Genomic DNA, 19,084 nt, shown 5'->3' on the forward strand with positions numbered 1-19,084 from the left:
GGGGGGAAAAAAAAGAAGCAACCTGCCTGTTGTACTACTGGTGTAATTGTACAGTTCTAATAATGCCTCTTAACTCTAGCAATAGCTGGGAAGAAAGCTAAGAGTTCCATATTTGCCAGTTTGCTTATCCCTTGTCCCTCCAGTTCTGGCGGATGGAGTTTTTGCAAGTACCAGAAACACCAGCTCCAGAGCCTGCCGAGGTGCTGGAAATGCAAGAGGATTGCCAAGAAGCACAAATAGGTATGTCTCCTACCCACAGTTTGGTATTTGCCTTTTATCCAATTTCCCCTTCACATAGATAAAATCCTGTGGTTGTGCAGGGCAGAAAATGATAGAAGTGTTTTCTCTCAGTGGAAAATAGACATCCATTGGACATGATGAAGTGTCTGAGTTCTCATTCACCACTTCATACTGTCATTTCATGCTGCTGTGAGCAAGGAAAACTATGGCCATCCTTCCTTTTGTTCTGACAAGAGTAAATTCCTTCCTGTGGTTGCTTTGCTATCACTGAACCTACTGGATACTACCATTGTCCAAAGGCTACGTATTTCTCTATTTTGAAATAAAATTATAGCTTAAGAGCAGAGTTAACAACCTGATGTTCCATCAGTGGAATTTTACATAAGGAGTGCCAGCCATGCCATAGTGTTTTCTGTGGTCCGAAGAATATGGTCTGTGCTTGATGGGCATGTGCTTTACTCATCTCATCTTCCTTTTTTTTCATCTTCGTGTTGAAGATGTGAACTAGACTTGGATGTGGATCCTACGATACTCATAGGATGCTTTTAATTGCACAGCTCAGCTTTTTTGTAACAGAATATAAATGTATTGAACTGCTGTGTTTTTGCATCGTGTTAAGCCTGTTGATAACATCTGCCTTGTGTTGTCCTGAGTCTCATCACTGCTGACTGCTTACTGTTTTCCTGAGTGACAGGAGGAATTTTTAATTTTTTAAATTTTTCTTTAACTTGAACACTTTTGAAAGCTGTACTCACTGTGTCTTTCCCAGCCTACCTCAGAACAGCTATTGTAGGAACTAACCTCTGTTGCCAAAGAGATGAAAAATGTGGTGATTCCTGCTGGTGTTTACTGTGGTGGGTGCTGGATCTCTGCAAAGGCTCTGAGATTCCCACGTGTAATTTCCCTTTAGTCATGCCATGGTGGCACCTGTTCGGTTGTAGACAGTGTAGCAGCAAGAAAGGAAGAAAGCTTGGCCTATAAGCAAGGAAGAAAGCTTAGCCTATAAGCAGTCCTGCTAGCGATGTTCTCTTTTCTGTTGCATGAATTCAGGACAGGAAGCCCATGAAGAAGACAGCAGTGACTCTGACGCAGATGATCCATGCATTGGCCAGGATGTGAAACTGCAGGAGAGCCAAAGTCAGCCAGGCAGCACCAGCCACAGACCGAGGTCAGCCTCAAACAGAGTGGCAGCAGCATGGTCAGCAGACAGTGGCTCAGATGACTCCAGGCGATGGTCAGACCAGCTTAGCTTGGATGAGAAAGATGGCTTTATCTTTGTGAATTATTCTGAAGGACAAGCAAAAATACATCCCCACGCTCAGGTTAACCACCTGCACCCCAGCTATGCTGAAGCACGGCACTACAGCAAGCTTAAACCAGGTAAAAGAAGTGTAGTACGCTTCCTTGGTTGGATAAATTTGCTGTTAGCACTGACCCAAAAAGCCGTAGCTCTGCAGTTTTGAGCAGTGATGGCTGATAAATTCAAAAGTTGTCTGTGAGAAGTTTCTGTGTTGAGGCTGCACATTGTTTGAGTTTTTCCTGAGAAATGGTGTTGGGTTTACCTTGGCTGGCAGCTAATCTGCTCACTTGCTGTCACTGCAACGGGATGAGGGGAGGGAATAGGAAGAGCAAAAGGGCAAAAGCACAAAAACTCAAAGGTCTAGCTAAGGATAGTCTACTAAGCAAACTAAAGAGGAAGAAAAAAACCATAAATGAGTGATGGAAAGGCTCTCACCACCTCCTGCAAGCAGACTGACGTGCAGCCAGTTTTGGAGTGAACAGCTTCCTTACCAGAAAGTGCCCTTCCCTCAGTTACTGAGTATGATGTTGTATATGACATGGAATATCCTTTGGTCAGTTGAGATCAGCTGCCCAGCTTGTGTTACTTCTGAGCTTCTTGTACACCTTCAGCCTACTTGCTGGTAGGTGAGGAAGAGTGGGGAAAAAAGAGAAAACCTTGACGCTGTGAAAGTAGTGTTCAGCAGTACCTCAAACACTGCTATGTCCTCAACACTGTTGTAGTCACGTAACCAAAACACAGCACCGTAGGGGATGCTGTGAAGAAAATGAACCACAGTTGGAAATCTCAATCTTGGCTACAGACAAAATTAATAACAATGATATTAATGAAGCACTCTCAGTCCTGCTGGTCTTCAGTGCCAGCTCCACTCTGAATGTCACTGTTCTCTACAACTGCCAGCTGCATTTGGTGAAATGCGAGACTCTGCTTTTCATTGCATTTTCTTCTTCCTTGGATGTGTTGGGGAGCAATTGGGAGTGTATTTTCCCTGAGTGGGAAGTGATCTCTCAGAGTTATCAGCCTCTGGGGAGATAAAGATGTTTCCTTTCTACAAATTGATGCACATGGATATTTTGGGGAGGGAGGAGGGTATAAAAATGTGAACGAGCAGATTTGTCTTTTTCCTTTTCTCCTTCCTGCTCCCTTCTAGGATACCGATGGGAGCGGCAGTTGGTGTTTAGGAGCAAACTAACTATGCACACGGCATTTGATCGCAAAGATAACGCGCATCCAGCAGAAATCACCGCCCTCGGCATCTCCAAGTGAGTAGCTCACAGGTGATCACTCAGTGCATTTTTTCAGTGTTGTCAAAGGATGCAGATTCTTTGCATAATACTGTTTTGTGTGTGTTTGTTTGTTTTTGTTGAGAGAACTGGTTATTATCTTGGTCATTAAAACATCATAAAATATTCTGACATCTAAAATCTGCTATCGCTATTTGTACCTTACTGAGCCATAATTGTCATGGAAATGCTTTTGCTTTTTTCCTCCAGGGATCACAGCAGAATTCTCATTGGGGATGGCCGTGGCCGAGTGTTCAGCTGGTCTGTGAGTGATCAGCCGGGCCGGTCAGCAGCCGACCACTGGGTGAAGGATGAGGGAGGGGACAGCTGCTCAGGCTGTGCAGTCCGGTTCTCTCTCACGGAGAGGCGTCACCACTGCAGGAACTGTGGGCAGCTCTTCTGCCAAAAGTAAGCTAGCACCAGCCTCCTTTAGATTCTTTCCCATATAGAATTTTAGGCTATTGCATATCACTGAACTCTACAAACAGACTGTGTTTTCCACTCCCTATCAAAACAGAACTGATTAAAAAAAAAAGGAACCAAACATTAGTGCTGCCAGAATTTCCAAGGAAGAGTTAGAAAAAGCAAACATTCCCCTTTATATAAACAGTGAAGCTGTCAGCTTAACGTAAGTGTCAACTAGGAATGAAATCAAGTAATGAATCCTAGACAAATTAAGTTAGCAAAGGAGAAAAAAAATATTTCTTTTTCAGCAAATAGTTCATCTTATCAATCTACAAACACAACACAGTATCAGAATTTGTTTGGATGGTGTTGAGATGTTTGAAGTCACAATGGTAATTAACACACCTGGAAGAAAGCGGTGAGGCTGGGAGAGGACAAGTGTTCACAGTGGTGTTTTTCTCTGCAGGTGCAGTCGGTTTCAGTCTGAAATCAAGCGTCTGAAGATTTCATCACCGGTCAGGGTCTGCCAGAACTGTTTCTACAACTTGCAGCATGAACGGGGCTTAGAGGAAGGGCCCAGGAATTGACGAGGTGGTGGTAAATGGAGACCCTGTACAGTCCTGCTGTCAGCCTGAGAACTAATGTGAGCATTGTGCTGCGATCAGAAGGGAGTAGAATATTGTCTGTTTACACTTAAGTTTATACTGCATTTTAAGCACTGAAAGTATAAGGGATCATTGAATTGATTTGTGTTGATGGAAGGTGTGTGATGAGGTGAACAGCACGTTGGAAGAGCCAGGCCCAAGAAGACATGGTTAATAACCACAGATACAGTAGAACTGTCAACCTCTAACTCTGTTGATATGGCTATGAAGAAAATCCTCACTTACCCTAAACACCAGTTCTTGTCTTGTTTTTGTAGAGCTAGTCATCTGTGGTGGGGGGGGGGGTGGGAGGGAAGGGAAGGCTTTTTAGAAGATAGTTGTAAATCTGCCTTCTTCGCAAGCAACTGTGTATATTGTAAATAGGTATAATGGCCTTTTTATCTAAATATGAACCTAACTGCCTGTTACATGGGACTTCAGATTAACCACTATACTTTGTGTGGCATCTTTCTCATCTATCAACTTAAATATGAATGTTTAGATAACAACAACAACAAAAAAAAGCAACAGAAAACTCGAAGGCATTATGTGTATTTCTGTTAAAAATCCAGTCTGTGCACGTTCGTTCTTCAGTTGCCCACAGTATCTTAATTTAAATAAGGCTATTCATGGAACTACATGGATTTTTTTTTTTTTCAAAAGAAAACTTTTTTTGAGAATAGGACTTGGAGTATTTTATTCTAGCTGTAAGATAACCAGGAACTAAATTGTAAACTTTGGTTGCATTTTATACCAAAACTATTTACTGCCTCATTGTTGTTCATATTTAACAAGGCCTGTTTTATACATGTCAGAGCTGCAGTTTTGTTAATTACTTAGTGTTCATTAGCAGCTGATTCATGCAGTGCAAGAACCAGCTTTTACCTTCTTTAAGTCAGTAGCGATTGGCTTGCATACAGGTACAGAATGAATTTTCCTGTGCATAGAATTTTACCACTGTTGTCCCGTAGCTTATTTGAAAAAAAAGAAAAAAAAAAAATTAAAAAAAATAAAAATGTTTGGAACAACGTAGTCATTCGGGAACGAGTTAGTGCTTGTTCTGCCAGAGATACTTTTAAGAGCTGTCTCCGTGTGTCAGCAAATGGCATGACCCTGAGGACAGCGGTAGATTTCCATTACCATTTTTAAGTTTTAAAATGAATTGAATTGCAGTATTTTTTTACTACTCTGTCACTTCTTTTGCACTACATGTGGGATGAAGTAGAGACATGGACATCCACTGGGATTGGAACACACTCATTACACAGGCCCGTGGACTGCTTTCCGAAGGAGGTTTTAACAGTGGGTTTGTTTGTTTGTTTTAAATATGTGTGTATATATTTTGTAAATGTGTGACAAACTGATCTAGATCTAGGTAAGTTCACATTGGGTTCTTCAAAACAACAGTACGGATTCGACCCAAAACAACAGAAGACAGGCAGCCCCACTTTTGCTCTGCAGAACATCAGTGTGTGTATTTGGCTGCAGACGGAGAGGTTACCCTGCACTGGTAGGCGTTGGGCAGACTCCATCCCCAGGAAGAAGATGATTTAAACTGTTGTTGGAATTGCAGTGTGGGAAATGCCAGCCCCTCTGTGACAGTGGGTCCCTGTACCTTGGAGACACACTTGTCTTCCCTTGGTTGGACCTTCTAGATCCATTTGTTAATCCTAACCACTTACTCTCTACCCTGGTATCACATGTTTATGCACTGAAGGTTAAATATGTATTTTGAGACGTTTGTTTATAAAGTATGTGCTGGTCTGTAAAATGAGAAATTCCTCTGGTTCTGGTATGTATACTAGATCCCCAAACGAGCAGAAAGGCTTTTCTAGAGTCCTTGCACACTGTTGAGTAAATGCAGGTTTGTTTAGGTTAGCTGACCCAAATAGATCCCTTCGGATCCAAACTGTGATAAGTAGCTGCATTGCATGGCTCCTTTGGCAGATTTATTGTTGAACATAGAAGGGGGGAAGCCCTCAGTTAACGTGCATGGAGTGCTGGAATATCTATATTCAGATGTTCTCTAATGTTGCCTTGACCCTTCCCAAAATGATGCGAAGCCAGCATAGTTCAGAAGATGGGCTGATGGCCTACATGTTTACTGTTTGAAGAGAAGGCTCTTTTAATAACAGTTACATGCTTTTAAGTCCTCAGAGATCCTTCCCTCTTGCCTCTAGTTTTCAAAACAAAACCGAATTTAAGGAAGAATTCTGTTCCATGAATTGATTCCAATTAAACCCTAATCAAAACAGGGCTTCTGGCAGTAACTTCGGTATAACCTAAATATTAAAAGTAAGATCTGGCATATATGACTAATGTGGGCTCATGAAGACTGTGCACCGTCAGTGATGATGTAGTTGGCCGTTGTTTGACTATGCAGGCACGTGGCACCGTTGTCAATCTGTGCTTTTTTACCTTTGGCAGCCTACTAAAATCAGGATCACTATTCCTTTCCGAGTCTGTAGCGTAGAGGTCGGACCACATTTGCATTTTGCAAACCAATAACCACAGCCTTCTGACTTAATTCCTCAGTTGCACTGTTCTAAAACCACATTTGTGCTGGTGGGAGGTGGAGGGGAAGTACCCCACCTGCTCGTATTTCCTCTGGCAGCTGGTGCTGTGGGCAACTGCTTCGTTCACTGGGGAGTGGTTTTCTCATTGAAGCTTCTAATGCAAAGACTTGCTTTGTTTTCCATGTGAAAATGGGTTGCGCAAAAATATGCTCATGTACCCTAACATCAGTAGACTGTATTCTCTGCAAGTACCTCACATGTCTTCTCCTGCCTTGTTCTTTGTAGTATACTTATTCATGTACTCTTAACATTCGTATGTAGTGTGCAACTGTAATGTCATGCTTACCAGAGGGGGTTGGCTGCCTCCAGCCCACAGTCATCGGTTCAATAGCAGAACACTTTAGATAAGTTATTTTGCACTTTCTTATGTATAAAATTGGTAGATACTTATATTTGCTTTGTATCATTTAAAGACTCCTTTTGTTTCGGTAAATGAACTGTGTATAAAATATTTATGCAGTTGAAACTGTTTTTAGACAGTATTTTTAATTTCAGCAAGTTTGGTTACTTGTTGCATGACTATTAACACAGCTGACTTTTTGTGTCAGTGCAATGTATATTTTTTTGTCCTGTTATTAACTTGTAAGCCCTAGTTAAATGGCCATTTATTTGTACAGCATTGGGAGTAAATTGAAGATAACTGGCTAAGACTGGAGTGTGGAATTTTGTACTATATTGCAGAATCCAATATCTGTTTTTTGGTGGTTACGTAAAAGGCCTGACGATTTACTATCTAGTGTGCAATCTGTGATATCTGAATGTTCATTGTATATTTGTCTCCAATGCAAAAAGTTAGAGTAACACAGTTACAATACATGATTAAATGCAATAGTTCAGGTACTTAAGTATTTTTTTCATTTCAAATAAATACCTGCTATTTACCACCAAAAAGCTGTTTTGCATCTGTTGGAAATAAGCAACATTTGCAGCTGAATAAACATTTTTAAAATGGGAGTGGTAGTTGATGAGTACCATGTTTCTTTATCCTCCGGACAAGTAAACTTGTTGTTTGATATCATTCTACTTTCTGAACCCAAGTACAGTCATCTGCAGTGATGCAATGTAAAATTGTGAATTTTTTTTTCTTTAAGAGTGTCATTGTAGAGAGTGGGAAGCCAGCAGTGTTGACAGTGTTTTAGAAGAATAAGCTGTACTGATACAGAGAAGGCAGACAGTAAAGAATAATCTAAGTCACATTCCATAAGGACATTTCAAGAGAAGGAAGTATTGAAAACTTAAATCATCTTTTCCAAGGAGAGAGGACAACTGCTAGAGCAGGACTTGACCTTATCTGGTGAGACACAGCTTAAGATCCCCAAACGCTGAAATATTTTACTAATGCTTAGAATCATAAAATGATTACAGTTGGGAAATACCTCTAAGAGATAATCATGTCCAACCTCTAACCTGTCACCACCATGCCCCCTTCAATGCCTTTGTGTAATTTTTTCTAATTTGGTAGTGCTGAAGAAGGTGGGATTTTGTTGTGATGGTTACTTACATGGCAATGTTGGTTGCTAACAGTTTTTCTCCAGTTAAAAAACAGGCTTTGTTGCAGCTGGACCTGCCATGTTCCTTGGCTGATTAACACCAGAACTTACACTGCATTCTTAGTGCTTGTCAGTAAGTGATTTCTTTAGCTGTAAGATAAAAATACCTTCAAGCAATGTTATTAACCATCTGTGCTTACTGCATTCAGCACAAACTGATTTCCCAAAAGCTTTGTGGGGTGGGAGGGGGGTGTTTACAATATATACAATGTATTTAAGTGTGCTTTGCAGTTGTAGTTAGCCCAGCTACTCTGGTGCCTCAGAACAGGTCACAAAGGAGCTTCAGCAGAGAGCACCTTGAGCCAGTAGAGCGCTCTGGAGTCAGGGTGCTAGGTCTGGGGTTGTCAAGTAGAAATGCCCTCTTATCTGCAGCTCCAGGCTGGTTTATACAGCAGAACCACTTGCTGTATGGTAATTCGGCATTTTCTTCTCACTGGCAAAAATGTGCTGGCCTTCTTCGTGGATCCATACCACATTAAGTTAGCAGACCTGTGCTCAATTTCATGTAGTGTTCTGAATGATATGAAGAACCTGTAGTTTTAGTGCCATGAGTAGTTTTTAGAACTTTTTTCTATCTCTCCAATACATGCTTCCACTGAGTCAGTCTTTATAGTTAGTGACCATGCCTTATTTCAAGAGTAGCCTCCATTCTGTTTCTTGCTGTAGGAGATTAATTCTTTTGAAAGTTTGCCAATGGCAGTGTGATAACTTGGTCAAACCTGCTCATAGGTAAAGCTTTGGTGCTGAAAAACTTCGGCTTGGAGACGTCTGGCTACATGTTTCCTCCTGCTTCTCTCAGTAATGCAGCAGAACAAACAGTGATGGAGTGGACAGGTAACACACTGAAGAGGTAATTCCTATGCAGCCACAAAGCTATCCAAGTAGTATTCTCCTTTGTGTGAATTATCACCATTTGCACTAGCTACGGAATATGATGTTAAACTAAATTTTAAAAAAAACAAGGACAGGTTTGAGAAAGGTTCAGTGCATTATAGTGGGCATTTTTTACATGTTGCCTTTCTAGATGTGGGAAAGAATATTGTGCTATATATTTTGTAAACTTTCTTTGTATAAAATGATACTGATAAGATCCGTCAGATTAAGAAGTTATTGAAAAAAAAAACAAACTCCTGCAATCAAATTTCAATAGCTACTTCATGATTTCATGATTACCCCTAAGAAGGGGTCTTCCCCATAACTACAGTTTCAGTGATAAATGTGAGGAACACATAAGGATAAATATAGATGGACTAATGCCTGCTCTGGGAGGCCCTTGTTGTTGCAGTAAGCCTTCCTCTGCAGCTGGTGTGGTCAGCGTTCCCTTGTGATGCGCCCGCAGTCAGCTGAAAGCAGTTTCTCTAAGTGTTGCTAGTTCAGTTCCACACTGAATTTGTTTCATTTCCTTTGGAGCTCTTTGTAGTGAACAGGCTGCCAACTTGTAGGGGACTAGCCCAGGTTGTGCCATGCCAATGGGATGTAATGGCTGTTACTGTTAGGGGTAGAGGCATAGTGCATGGCTATGCATTGTTGGACAGCCTGTAGAACTCTCAAGAGGATGACTGTTGGTCTGGTCTGTCAGCAGGGGCTCTTTGTGGCTGCCCAGCTTCACATAGGATGTGGCATTAATGGAAGGAAAGCATATGGCTCTGCATAATGGGTTTCTCAGCTTTTTTCAAGGAAGAGGAAAGTGAAAGATGTTCAGAGTGGATTGAGGCTTGCCATGGACAACACTTGCTGTTTTGAGAGCTGAAAACTCTGCTTTCCTGTGGTAAAATACCAAGGTTCTGTTGAGACTGAGTCTCGAAGAGAGGGAAAGCATGTGCAGGTTGCATTTAAATTCACCTCCCCTTCAGCTTTGGTACAGCAGCTGCTGCTTCGCTGTCTGCTGAGGGTCCCTCTGTTCTGATTGCAGAGTCTCCTTTCTCTTAGGCAGCAAGTGCCTGGCCATGTGCAGCACTTCAGAATGGATAGCTGGAGGATAGGACCTTGATATGCTTGGTTCTGTAGCAAGAAGTTCACCAGCAGGTTAGTCTGCAAATGCAGTAGACTTTCCATGCAGTGTTTGTGAATTACATTTGGGATTACTCTTTTCAGCTGATGGGCACAGAGAGAGCTGTGCATTGAAAAAGCAAACCAAGTTTCAGCGTGAGCTAGGTTGTGGCCACGGGCAGCTGCTGCTTAAGCCAGTTTTCCAGGGCTTCCCAGACCTGTCAGAAACCGCATGTTGTCAGCTTTTAATAACTTCTGGATCAGCTACTGCCTTGCAGATTCTGGGAACTGGAGAGTTTGACAGATTTTATTTCCTGAAGAACAAAAGCCCAAAGGCTTAGTGCAGACACTCTGTATGATGCAGTCATGGGGTCTGCTAATTATAAGTGATTTACTCATAATGTCCAAGGAGGAGAGATGTCTTTGATCTTCCCTGGAACTGGCTCACATCTCTAAGCAACATAGGTCTGCATCTTCACTAGTAGCTCATACTGGCTCTTGTTTCTTCAAAGCAGGAAAGGGTTGAAATCATAGAAATACTAGGAGCAGGAACAGAGCAATTTTACAGAGGAAATGGTCTTAGCAGAAATTTGTATTGGTGCTGAATTGCAAAGAGCTGTTTAATATATTTACAGATAACTTGTGGGGTGTATGTGTTTAATAAAAGAAACAACATTCAGCACTGGGGAGTCTCTGTCAGATGTTCAGTTTAGGGAGGTCTTAAAGCTTCTCCAAGCGCCCTGTGCCAGAGCACGCATTGCCTTATATAATGCCTGGCTGCTCTCTTCTGCTTGTCCTGGAGACATATGGCAGGGAATTGCCATGCTGCTGCCAGCGCTCAGCCTCTCTCCTCCTGCCGGTGTGAATTAACCAGCAGGTCACAGGGACTCTCATTACGGGACAAATGTTCTGATTACAGAGTAACCTTTACAGAGTAACCCGGTAGCTATTTCCCAACTGCTGCCAAATGGCGAGGAAAGGGTAGCAGCTTAAAGCTGTCCAGCAGGTCTCTTCACGTGCTGCCTGAGCTCCAAAAATTCACCTACAGAAGCAGCAGACCCTTAGCACTGTGTGTTCAATACATGCAGGTATCTTAAAACTGATAAGGTCCTAAATGAGATGAGAAATGGAATGGCAACAAAGGATAACGAAAAAGGACTTGCATTAGTCCTAAATGAGAGGGAAGTGTAAGGACTTTGTTCAAGTCTCCTTCAAAGAAAGTGAAGGTAGATTTGAGTTCAGCTGTAGGAAAACAGTAAAAATTAAAAATAAGTTGTCACGTTTGCCACAGTGTTGCTTCAGCAGCAAAACTAAAACTGTTGGCCAGTCTTTGCTTTCCCACCTTTTTTTTTTGCTTTTGAGTAACTGAAAAGTTCTGAATTAATGGAATAATAGAATCACTAAGGTTGGAAAAGATTACTAAGATCATCAAGTCCAACCATCAATCCATCCCCACCATGACCGAATTGATGTAGAAGTCAAAACATCTTGTGTTGAGGAGGGCTCAACTGGTTTCCTTTCACTGTGTCACAGAGCGAAATCGCTCTCCTTGGCAGCTACTTCAAGTGCTTTCCTGGTTCACAAAGTAATATTTTAAGGCAAACTTGTATTTAGAGAGATGGCATTTTGATTTCTTGGTATTGTAATATATCAAAATATACGAGGCTGAAATATCAAGTTAGAACACATGGCCCTGATGAAGCAAAGCTGTAGTGAAGGCTGACAAAGCACAGAGATGGCTACTTTGCACCACTTACTGCTGGTGAATGCCTTTGTGTCGTATCATATCATATCAGAGCTATAGAATGGTTGTGATGGAAGGGACCTTAAAGCCCACTCAGCCCCAACCCCCTGCTGTGGGCTGGTTGCCCCCCACTAGCTCAGGCTGCCCATGGCCCCATCCAGCCTGGTTTTGAGTGCCAGGGATGGGGCATCCACAGCTCCTCTGGGCAGCCTGTGCCTCAGCGCCCACTCATTGAAAGGCAGAGCCTTGGTGAATGTGTTTATGGCAGAGGCAAAGGCCTGGGGCTCACAGGACAGTCATGGTAGAGCCTGAGAAACAAAGTTTTGGTGGTTGGCAGCGTGCTTGGAAAAGAAAAATCCATTCATAGTGAAAAGCCGATTCTTTATTTAGAGGTCTTTATTTAAGCATTTCAGTACAGCCTTATCTGTCCAACTGTAGATTTGAGTCACAAATAAGACAAACAAATGTTTAAAAAGAAAAAAAAAAACTTCAGTAAAATGAAGTAGTAGATTAATTATGGTCACTGATTACACCAAAAATAAACATTAAACATCAGGAATTATAGACTGTCCTAAGGCAAAGTATGCAGTGAATGTACACAATTGCACTTCAGTCTGTAAAAGTTATGACACACTCTGCTGCCCAAGCACTTAACATGCCGGGCAAAGGGGAATCCCCATTAGTACCTCTGCATTAAGAGCAGGAGAACAGCAGCTTCAGAACTAGGAAACTGCAGGGGAGTGCTATACCATATGCTCAGCTTATTGGGTAAGTGACCAATGGACCTAGAAGTGCCTACGTGATTCTATTCCACATAAATTAATATTAAACCAGCATAACTTGTATCTGTTTTGTGCTACTGCTTTAGCTAGAAACCTCTGTGCCTTTGAAAACAGCTCATTGCGTGTTGAGACAGAAATGCTGGTCCAGTATCTGATTCCTTCATCAGCAGATATCTTGCAGTGAGTGCCAGATCTTCAGAATTTTCATTTCTCCAAATTGGTAAAAAGTGGTAATATTGCCAATTTCTCACCTCGCCCTTATTCTCAACCACAGACCGTGCTCCACAATTCTTCACCAACCCTGAGCTTTTCAAACCAAAAGGGATTGACTATTCAGAGGATGTTGTATTAAAACTGTTCCAGCCCCTTCCTCCGGCGGCACCTCTACCATGAGAAACAGCGCTGGTCCAGAAGGAGTGTCCAGGCAAGGAAATATTTTTGATAAGCTGTTTCTATTTGCCTTGGAATGGCTTTACTCTTTTGACTTCATACTTCACACAGGGAATGCCCGTGCCATACACCTAAACTCATGGCTCACTCTGCCAACGTCAGTGCCAAAACAGCCCCATGACTGAAATGCAATTCCTGTGACTTGTCCTAAATGCTTCTTCATTAAGAAGTATCAAATGACAGAAAAACCCCTCACCCAGCAAGTTTTTCCTGATGACTTGGAGAAAAACAAGGCTTGGTGCAGATAAATCTAAAGGGAGATGGCTGCCTTTGCAAGAAAAGGCGGGGCTGTTGTTTGGGAAGAGAAAGATTCTGGTAACAGAGGGTCTGCACCAAACGGTGTTTCTGCCATACTTCAAGTCTGGCAGTGCACAGTGTGAAGGCAGAAATTTACACAAATTGTGAAAAGCAACACTCTCAGCAATGGAAAGAGGAATTGGTGGACTACTGGGCTACTTGGCACAGCAATCTGCCTTCACTAGTAGCTTGTTTACTTCGGAGACAGATGCAGAAAACTGCAGGGAACAGCCAGGGAATAAGAAATGTGTCTTTGTAATCTCCTGTCTTATTGCTTTTTAGAAAAAACAGCTCGTATCTGTTAGATGAATGTGCTAATTTATTTGTGACATTTATTAGTAGCCATACAAAGTACCTGCAGGTTTTCACATACTGGTAAGTTTTCAACTTCAGTGTGTTCTGGTGGTTCGGCAGGCAGACTGCTCTTGTGCCGATCTCTTTCTTCCCATCCCATTTCAGTTTCTATAGTCTAGTGTCAGTAGATGCATGCCCCTTTGCTGCAGCACGTAATTCTGAAATGAGCCCTGCTTTGAGCAGTAGGCTGGATGGATGACATCACCACGTCCTTTCCAACCAGAGCTTTTCTGTGATTGTTTAAAGGCAGTAATAGGAACTGTCAATCTATCTTTACCTAAGCGCCTTCTGTTTTGCAAAGCTTTGTCTTATCCTTTCCTTTCTAAAATATATGTGCAGCTATAGATGGATCCTTCCTCTGAGAGGACAGTCAGTCTGCTGGAGGAAATAGAAGCACCCAACCGCTTCTATTCTCTATGAAATTAGGCCACCATACAATCATAGAATGGCTCAGAGTGGAAGGGACCTCAAGGATTACCAAGTTCTAACCTCCCTGTCACAGGCAGGGTTGCCAAGTGCGAGATCAAGTTGCCAGGGCTCCATCCAACCTGGCCTTAAACTAGATAGGGATAAAACAAACAAACAAAAAAGCTCCCAAACTCCCTTGAGTATAAAAATTACTTCTTTTTACATACTGATCAGTGCTCAGAAGCTACTCCATCAGCCCAGGCCATTCCTCAGAGCACCTGCAGTGCTATTCATTACCACCCTGCATTTGATACCATGTATTCAAGTTGGCAAGTAGGCAGCACAGCTCAAAAAAATCAACGTGTACTTGTTATAAACACCTCGGGGAGGGCCTGATATCTTCTGTCTGGCTAGCTGGATGGATAGCCAAACAGGAATGAGCAGCATTTGGCACCAAGCACCATTGATGAGGCATGTCCAAATCCTTGCTTTGCTGCTTATGCTGTTTGACACTTGAAACCAAAGCTGACTAGCCCTTCTTTGGCTAAGACTGTGGTGTAGTTAACTCTTAGCTAGGACCACTTGCTATTTCAGCAGGAGTCAGTTGTGCTGTGCAAACGGGTCATAACGGCATTGCTTGAACAGCTTACTGAGCCTCTGTCAGGTGCTGCCTCTCTGCAAGTGCTCAGGAGAGGATGCGTTCTGCTGCTTTTGCTACAACTGGGTTGTGCAGGGTGAAAATTGCAGGTTATCAATTAAAAGTGCCTTTTGCTTCAAGTAAGCAAGGCAGAGACCAGGACTGAACACTTTGATCTCAAGTGAAGACAGAATTGGGGGAATCTGGAGAAGAAAGAAAGTATTATAACTGTAAACCAATGATGGATGTGCTCATTAAACGTACCTGCCTGGGCAACAGCACCGAACACAATAGAGACTGACAGATATTGAGTCACAAGCTCTTTATACTCATAAACTGAATATACACATTACGTACACCATATAAATACACCAAGTGATGGGACACAACCAAGGTACTGTCTATATGTAGAGTATTAATGCTGTCAGTACACCTGCAGGGTGTTCCCAAGCCTGTAGCCAGCAGAAGAACACACACAATGACTGTGCTGTAACCATGGGCTTGGAAGGGGCTAGAAAAAGATGTAGATGCTTATGACACACTGGAAAATGGGAATCAGACCAGGCATCACATTTTGTTCTTGTCAGTTGGCTTTTTTTTATTTATTTTTATTTTTTAACAATTGTGCTGTTGGAAACATGGAACAAAATCTGCATGGGAAAATCCTGACTTTTCTCTGCCCATATTTCCTCACAAAGGGGCAATTTGGAGACTACAGGAAATGCACAACTGATTTTGAGTGAGGGAGAACTGGGGCCGAAAGAGGTATGTGGAACAGCTGGACCTGCTGTTGATGTGTCACCAGCAGTTTGTATCACAGCAACACCGAGCTGGCTCAGGGCTCTGGCCTTTTGTGCCTCATTGGACACAGACTCCCATCAGAAAGGGAAGTATAAAGCTACCTTTTGGTGACCAACTATTTGATGCCTGGTGGACACAACACCCAAAACTTAACAAATATTGCCGTGCGTTATTAAAATATTCTCTTCTTTCTCTAGCTTTCTTGCTTTGGGCATTTTACAGCTGTCTTTATGCCACTGGGAGACCGTAGCTAGCTGAAAAAAAAAGGCAGAGGGCAAGAAAATCCTTGCATATGAAGAAATAAACTCTACTCTCTCACACCTCCAAAGAATCTTGAACTGAAAGCTCTTTGAAACAATTTCCTTTTCTTAGGAGAAAAAAAAAAAGAAGAAGAAAGACATTCAAATTGATTATAGTCTCTGAAATTCTAAAATGGGCTGCTTTTTTTTCTCCTCCTACATGCTCTTGTCAGACACCAACACGCTGAAGGAAGCATGGTGCCAGAGGCTGCGTGGTCCACCGAGACTGTAGGGGCTTTGGGCCCAATGGATTCCCATCTGTCGAACAGCATGTGGCTCCTGCTTGCTCTGTCTCTTTGGAGCTAAAGGATCACAGGTAATAGCAGATAGAGCCTAAAGCCCAGCAAAGTGCTCTACTGGGATGCCATTCAGCTACATGGAATGCCCCTGGCACCAGAACATAACCACAGGCTAACTGCTTCTGATAATTCCCCCTTGTATTTCACCTGTTTCTCCTGAAACACGGGGGAGCTTTGGATGGCTGCATGGCATAGGAAAACAAGACTCCCTTCCTGTCTTACTAAGAACACTTCATTTGTTCCCCTGTGTATTAACATACAAAGAAGATGGCACATGGCTCAGTCTCAGACTTTCACAGCTGCCAGGTAATTGAGTACTAGGTAACAAGAATTGGGATGAAACCAATGTGTCATAACTCAAGCCCAGAGACTTGTCTTTGCAAATGAAATGCTGTGCGGAGCTGCTGGGACTAGAAACCCAGTGCTGATCTGAATAAATAAACACAGTAAAATGTGATCAGCTGTAAGCAGCAATTACGCACCAAAGGAGCAGTTGCGTCTTCCATAACCGGCAACAGAAAAGATGGACAAGACACTGAGTCAACCTATGAACAGATGGATGTGTTCTCTTATAGCACGTTGTATCCGTGTTATTGCAGGAAAAGATAGCTGTGTCAGGTCTTCACGCCCATCTCCCACTGGAGGCGAAACTGCGGCTGAAGGAAAAGTTGATCTCGCCATTTTTATACTTTCCCCACGCTCCAAATGGCACTATGACAACCGTGCTATTATCTTCAGTGCCATACTGCATTGCCTGAAAGAAGAAACAATTTGTCAGTATCACAGTCTTGCTCAGAAAGGGAAATAATTGTCTGACTCCACATGGGACAGCATGCTCTGAGACTTCACTGTTTCTTTCCAGCTTCAACACTGCAGGCTCTTGCACGCTTCAGAGCTTTCCATGGATATACCACTGTCCAAAACCTCCGATATGAAACTGGTGGTTTCTGCCTATGCTGATTACATATTCAGCAGGTCTGGGGACCAAGAACTAAGCACATTAATTGAAATGATGTCCCCGTGTCCTTGCAAGGATCTGGCACTTTGATGCTTCAAGAAACCCTAGCGTTACCTGCTCAGTAACAACGTGGGCGGCTTCAGCGGGATCGTGGCACTGGTTGATGAAGTCGCAGATCTCTTGACTGTTCACCATGAAGTTAATACCGTCTGTAGTAAGGACTAGGAAGCCGTCATCTGCATGGTGCAACTGCAATAAAGGTATGAAGTATGCACAACCGTGCAGAGAGAGCTGCAAGGTAAAATTGCTGCCTTGATTTCTTTTTTTTACCCTTTGTTGCAAAGTACTTTTCTCTGGGAGCGCGGCCTGTTCTCTTGCTTTCTGTATGAGGACTAAAAGTTCTAGGGAACAGCCCTCTAGATACAGTGAGGCCAAAAGACCAGAGCCATACATTACCCATGGTGCTTTCAAGGAAGACATGTTAGCACTGCAGTCACCTCCTCAGGCCTCGTGGACAGTGTTTTGTGTTGGACTGGGAACAAATGACTGTAAGTTCCCCGAGAGCTGGGAAATCCATTAGGGGAAAATGTCAAAACAGTATGAGTTGAGAGGAGGGACTTTGTTTTCTCTTTATGAAAACATGAATGCAGTCGTGCTGGATACCTTATGGGTGGTTGATCTGTTTCCTGGACAATTGCAAAGCTATGGTAAGATGCATGCAACTGCCCTTTCCTTCTCCCTCCCAAATACATAACCCGTTACAAATTCTGCTATCCTCGGTGACTCTGCTCTTCCAAACCCCACCTAGTTCTCAGTGGTAGCTTTGTACCAATATTTACATTGAATATAGGTTATACTGTGATAACAGGGACTCAGAAGTTAACCTTCTTTACTTTACTGTCAGGACTAGATTCTCTTCTATCTTATTAGTGTTAATCTGAGATAACTTACGTAGAGCTGGTTGTGGGTTATTTCACCACAAGTGAAAACCAAAGCTTGGTCATGTGGTTCCACCTGAGCAAACTGTGTGGGTACCACCTGCTTCAGATAGCTTTGTTGCCCCTTAATCCAATTGCCATCCCTGTGAACCAGACTTTTACCTGAACCCTTTTTGTTTCTGGCTGGGCTATCACACCACTGTTTTTAAGATCCAAATCTCCTATGCTCCGCGTCATTGCAAGTCTACCATTCACATGAGGTTGTCCCAAACTGTTCCAGGCAACGAAGCCACCACACTTCCTAATCCTGTCCGGAGGCACAAGAGAGAAAGCAAAGATGAGTTACAGATTCAAACCATTCCCCCTGTCTGTAGCTGCAGTTTCTACCACTTTCTGCTGATGTGAGATAGAGTACCAAGGACCTGAGCTGAGAGGCTATGTTTGAAGGGTTCCACAGAAGGGATAGGATTTAGAGGGCTGAGTGCTGCCCTGGGGAACTACAGCACATTTCTTCACATCTTGGATATCTCTTAGAACTCTTGGATGAGTCTTTGAACCATGTGATCACAGCTCAATACCCAGTCCTAGCTCTGCTGGTTTTACTGCAATGATAGTTTATGTTCATGTAGGACTTTATAAATCCCCAGTTCTTGAAATGGAAATAAATGACTTAACTGGGGTTGTGCCACTCTTTCCACCTTGGACTGTTCAGCTCTAGCCTTTTTCCCAGGACCAACCTGGCAGCAGGACAGCCTGACAGAGGCTGTTCCCCAGAAAGCCACAACACGAGCCAACAGGTACCTTTCCTTCTCCTCCTTCCTTTCTGGTGTATGGTCAATGGTGAGTTTCATGGCCTTTCCTTTTCGACACAGCAGGGCACGGCTGTCACCCACACTTGCCACTACCAGCTCAATACCATCCCGCAGCAGGGCCACCGTTGCAGTGGTCCCAGAGTTCATCAGAGTTGCTACAAATGTCACATCAGAGAGAGAGGTTTTATCACTGCCTGAAAGCACAGGACCATTTATAACAGAGCAACAGTGTCAACTGGTTAAGACAAAGACAACTTGTGCTCTACATTACCAGTAAGTAATTGTTTTTAAGTTTAAACTAAAGCTACAGATAAGTAA

The 19,084-nt window shown here is 42.8% G+C and overlaps 2 protein-coding genes across 2 annotated transcripts; one reads left to right on the forward strand and one right to left on the reverse strand.

Moving 5' to 3' along the window:
• The first annotated feature begins 61 nt into the window (after positions 1-61).
• Positions 62-7,402, forward strand: LOC104910607 (WD repeat and FYVE domain-containing protein 3-like). Its single transcript, XM_010709695.3, has 5 exons — positions 62-240; positions 1,291-1,620; positions 2,691-2,802; positions 3,034-3,231; positions 3,695-7,402. The coding sequence occupies exons 1-5, from the start codon at positions 153-155 to the stop codon at positions 3,813-3,815; spliced, it is 849 nt and encodes a 282-aa protein (XP_010707997.1). The 5' UTR covers positions 62-152; the 3' UTR covers positions 3,816-7,402.
• Positions 7,403-12,109: 4,707 nt separating this feature from the next.
• LOC100546141 (protein phosphatase 1K, mitochondrial) lies at positions 12,110-19,061 on the reverse strand. The gene is made up of 4 exons (XM_010709696.3): positions 18,756-19,061; positions 18,117-18,261; positions 17,131-17,265; positions 12,110-16,812 (listed from the first exon to the last, which is right to left on the reverse strand). Exons 1-4 carry the CDS (start codon positions 18,911-18,913, stop codon positions 16,681-16,683), a joined length of 570 nt encoding a protein of 189 aa, XP_010707998.1. The 5' UTR covers positions 18,914-19,061; the 3' UTR covers positions 12,110-16,680.
• Positions 19,062-19,084: the final 23 nt, after the last annotated feature.

The sequence above is a fragment of the Meleagris gallopavo genome, chromosome 4, assembly GCF_000146605.3.
Source record: "Meleagris gallopavo isolate NT-WF06-2002-E0010 breed Aviagen turkey brand Nicholas breeding stock chromosome 4, Turkey_5.1, whole genome shotgun sequence".
NCBI lineage: Eukaryota > Metazoa > Chordata > Aves > Galliformes > Phasianidae > Meleagris > Meleagris gallopavo.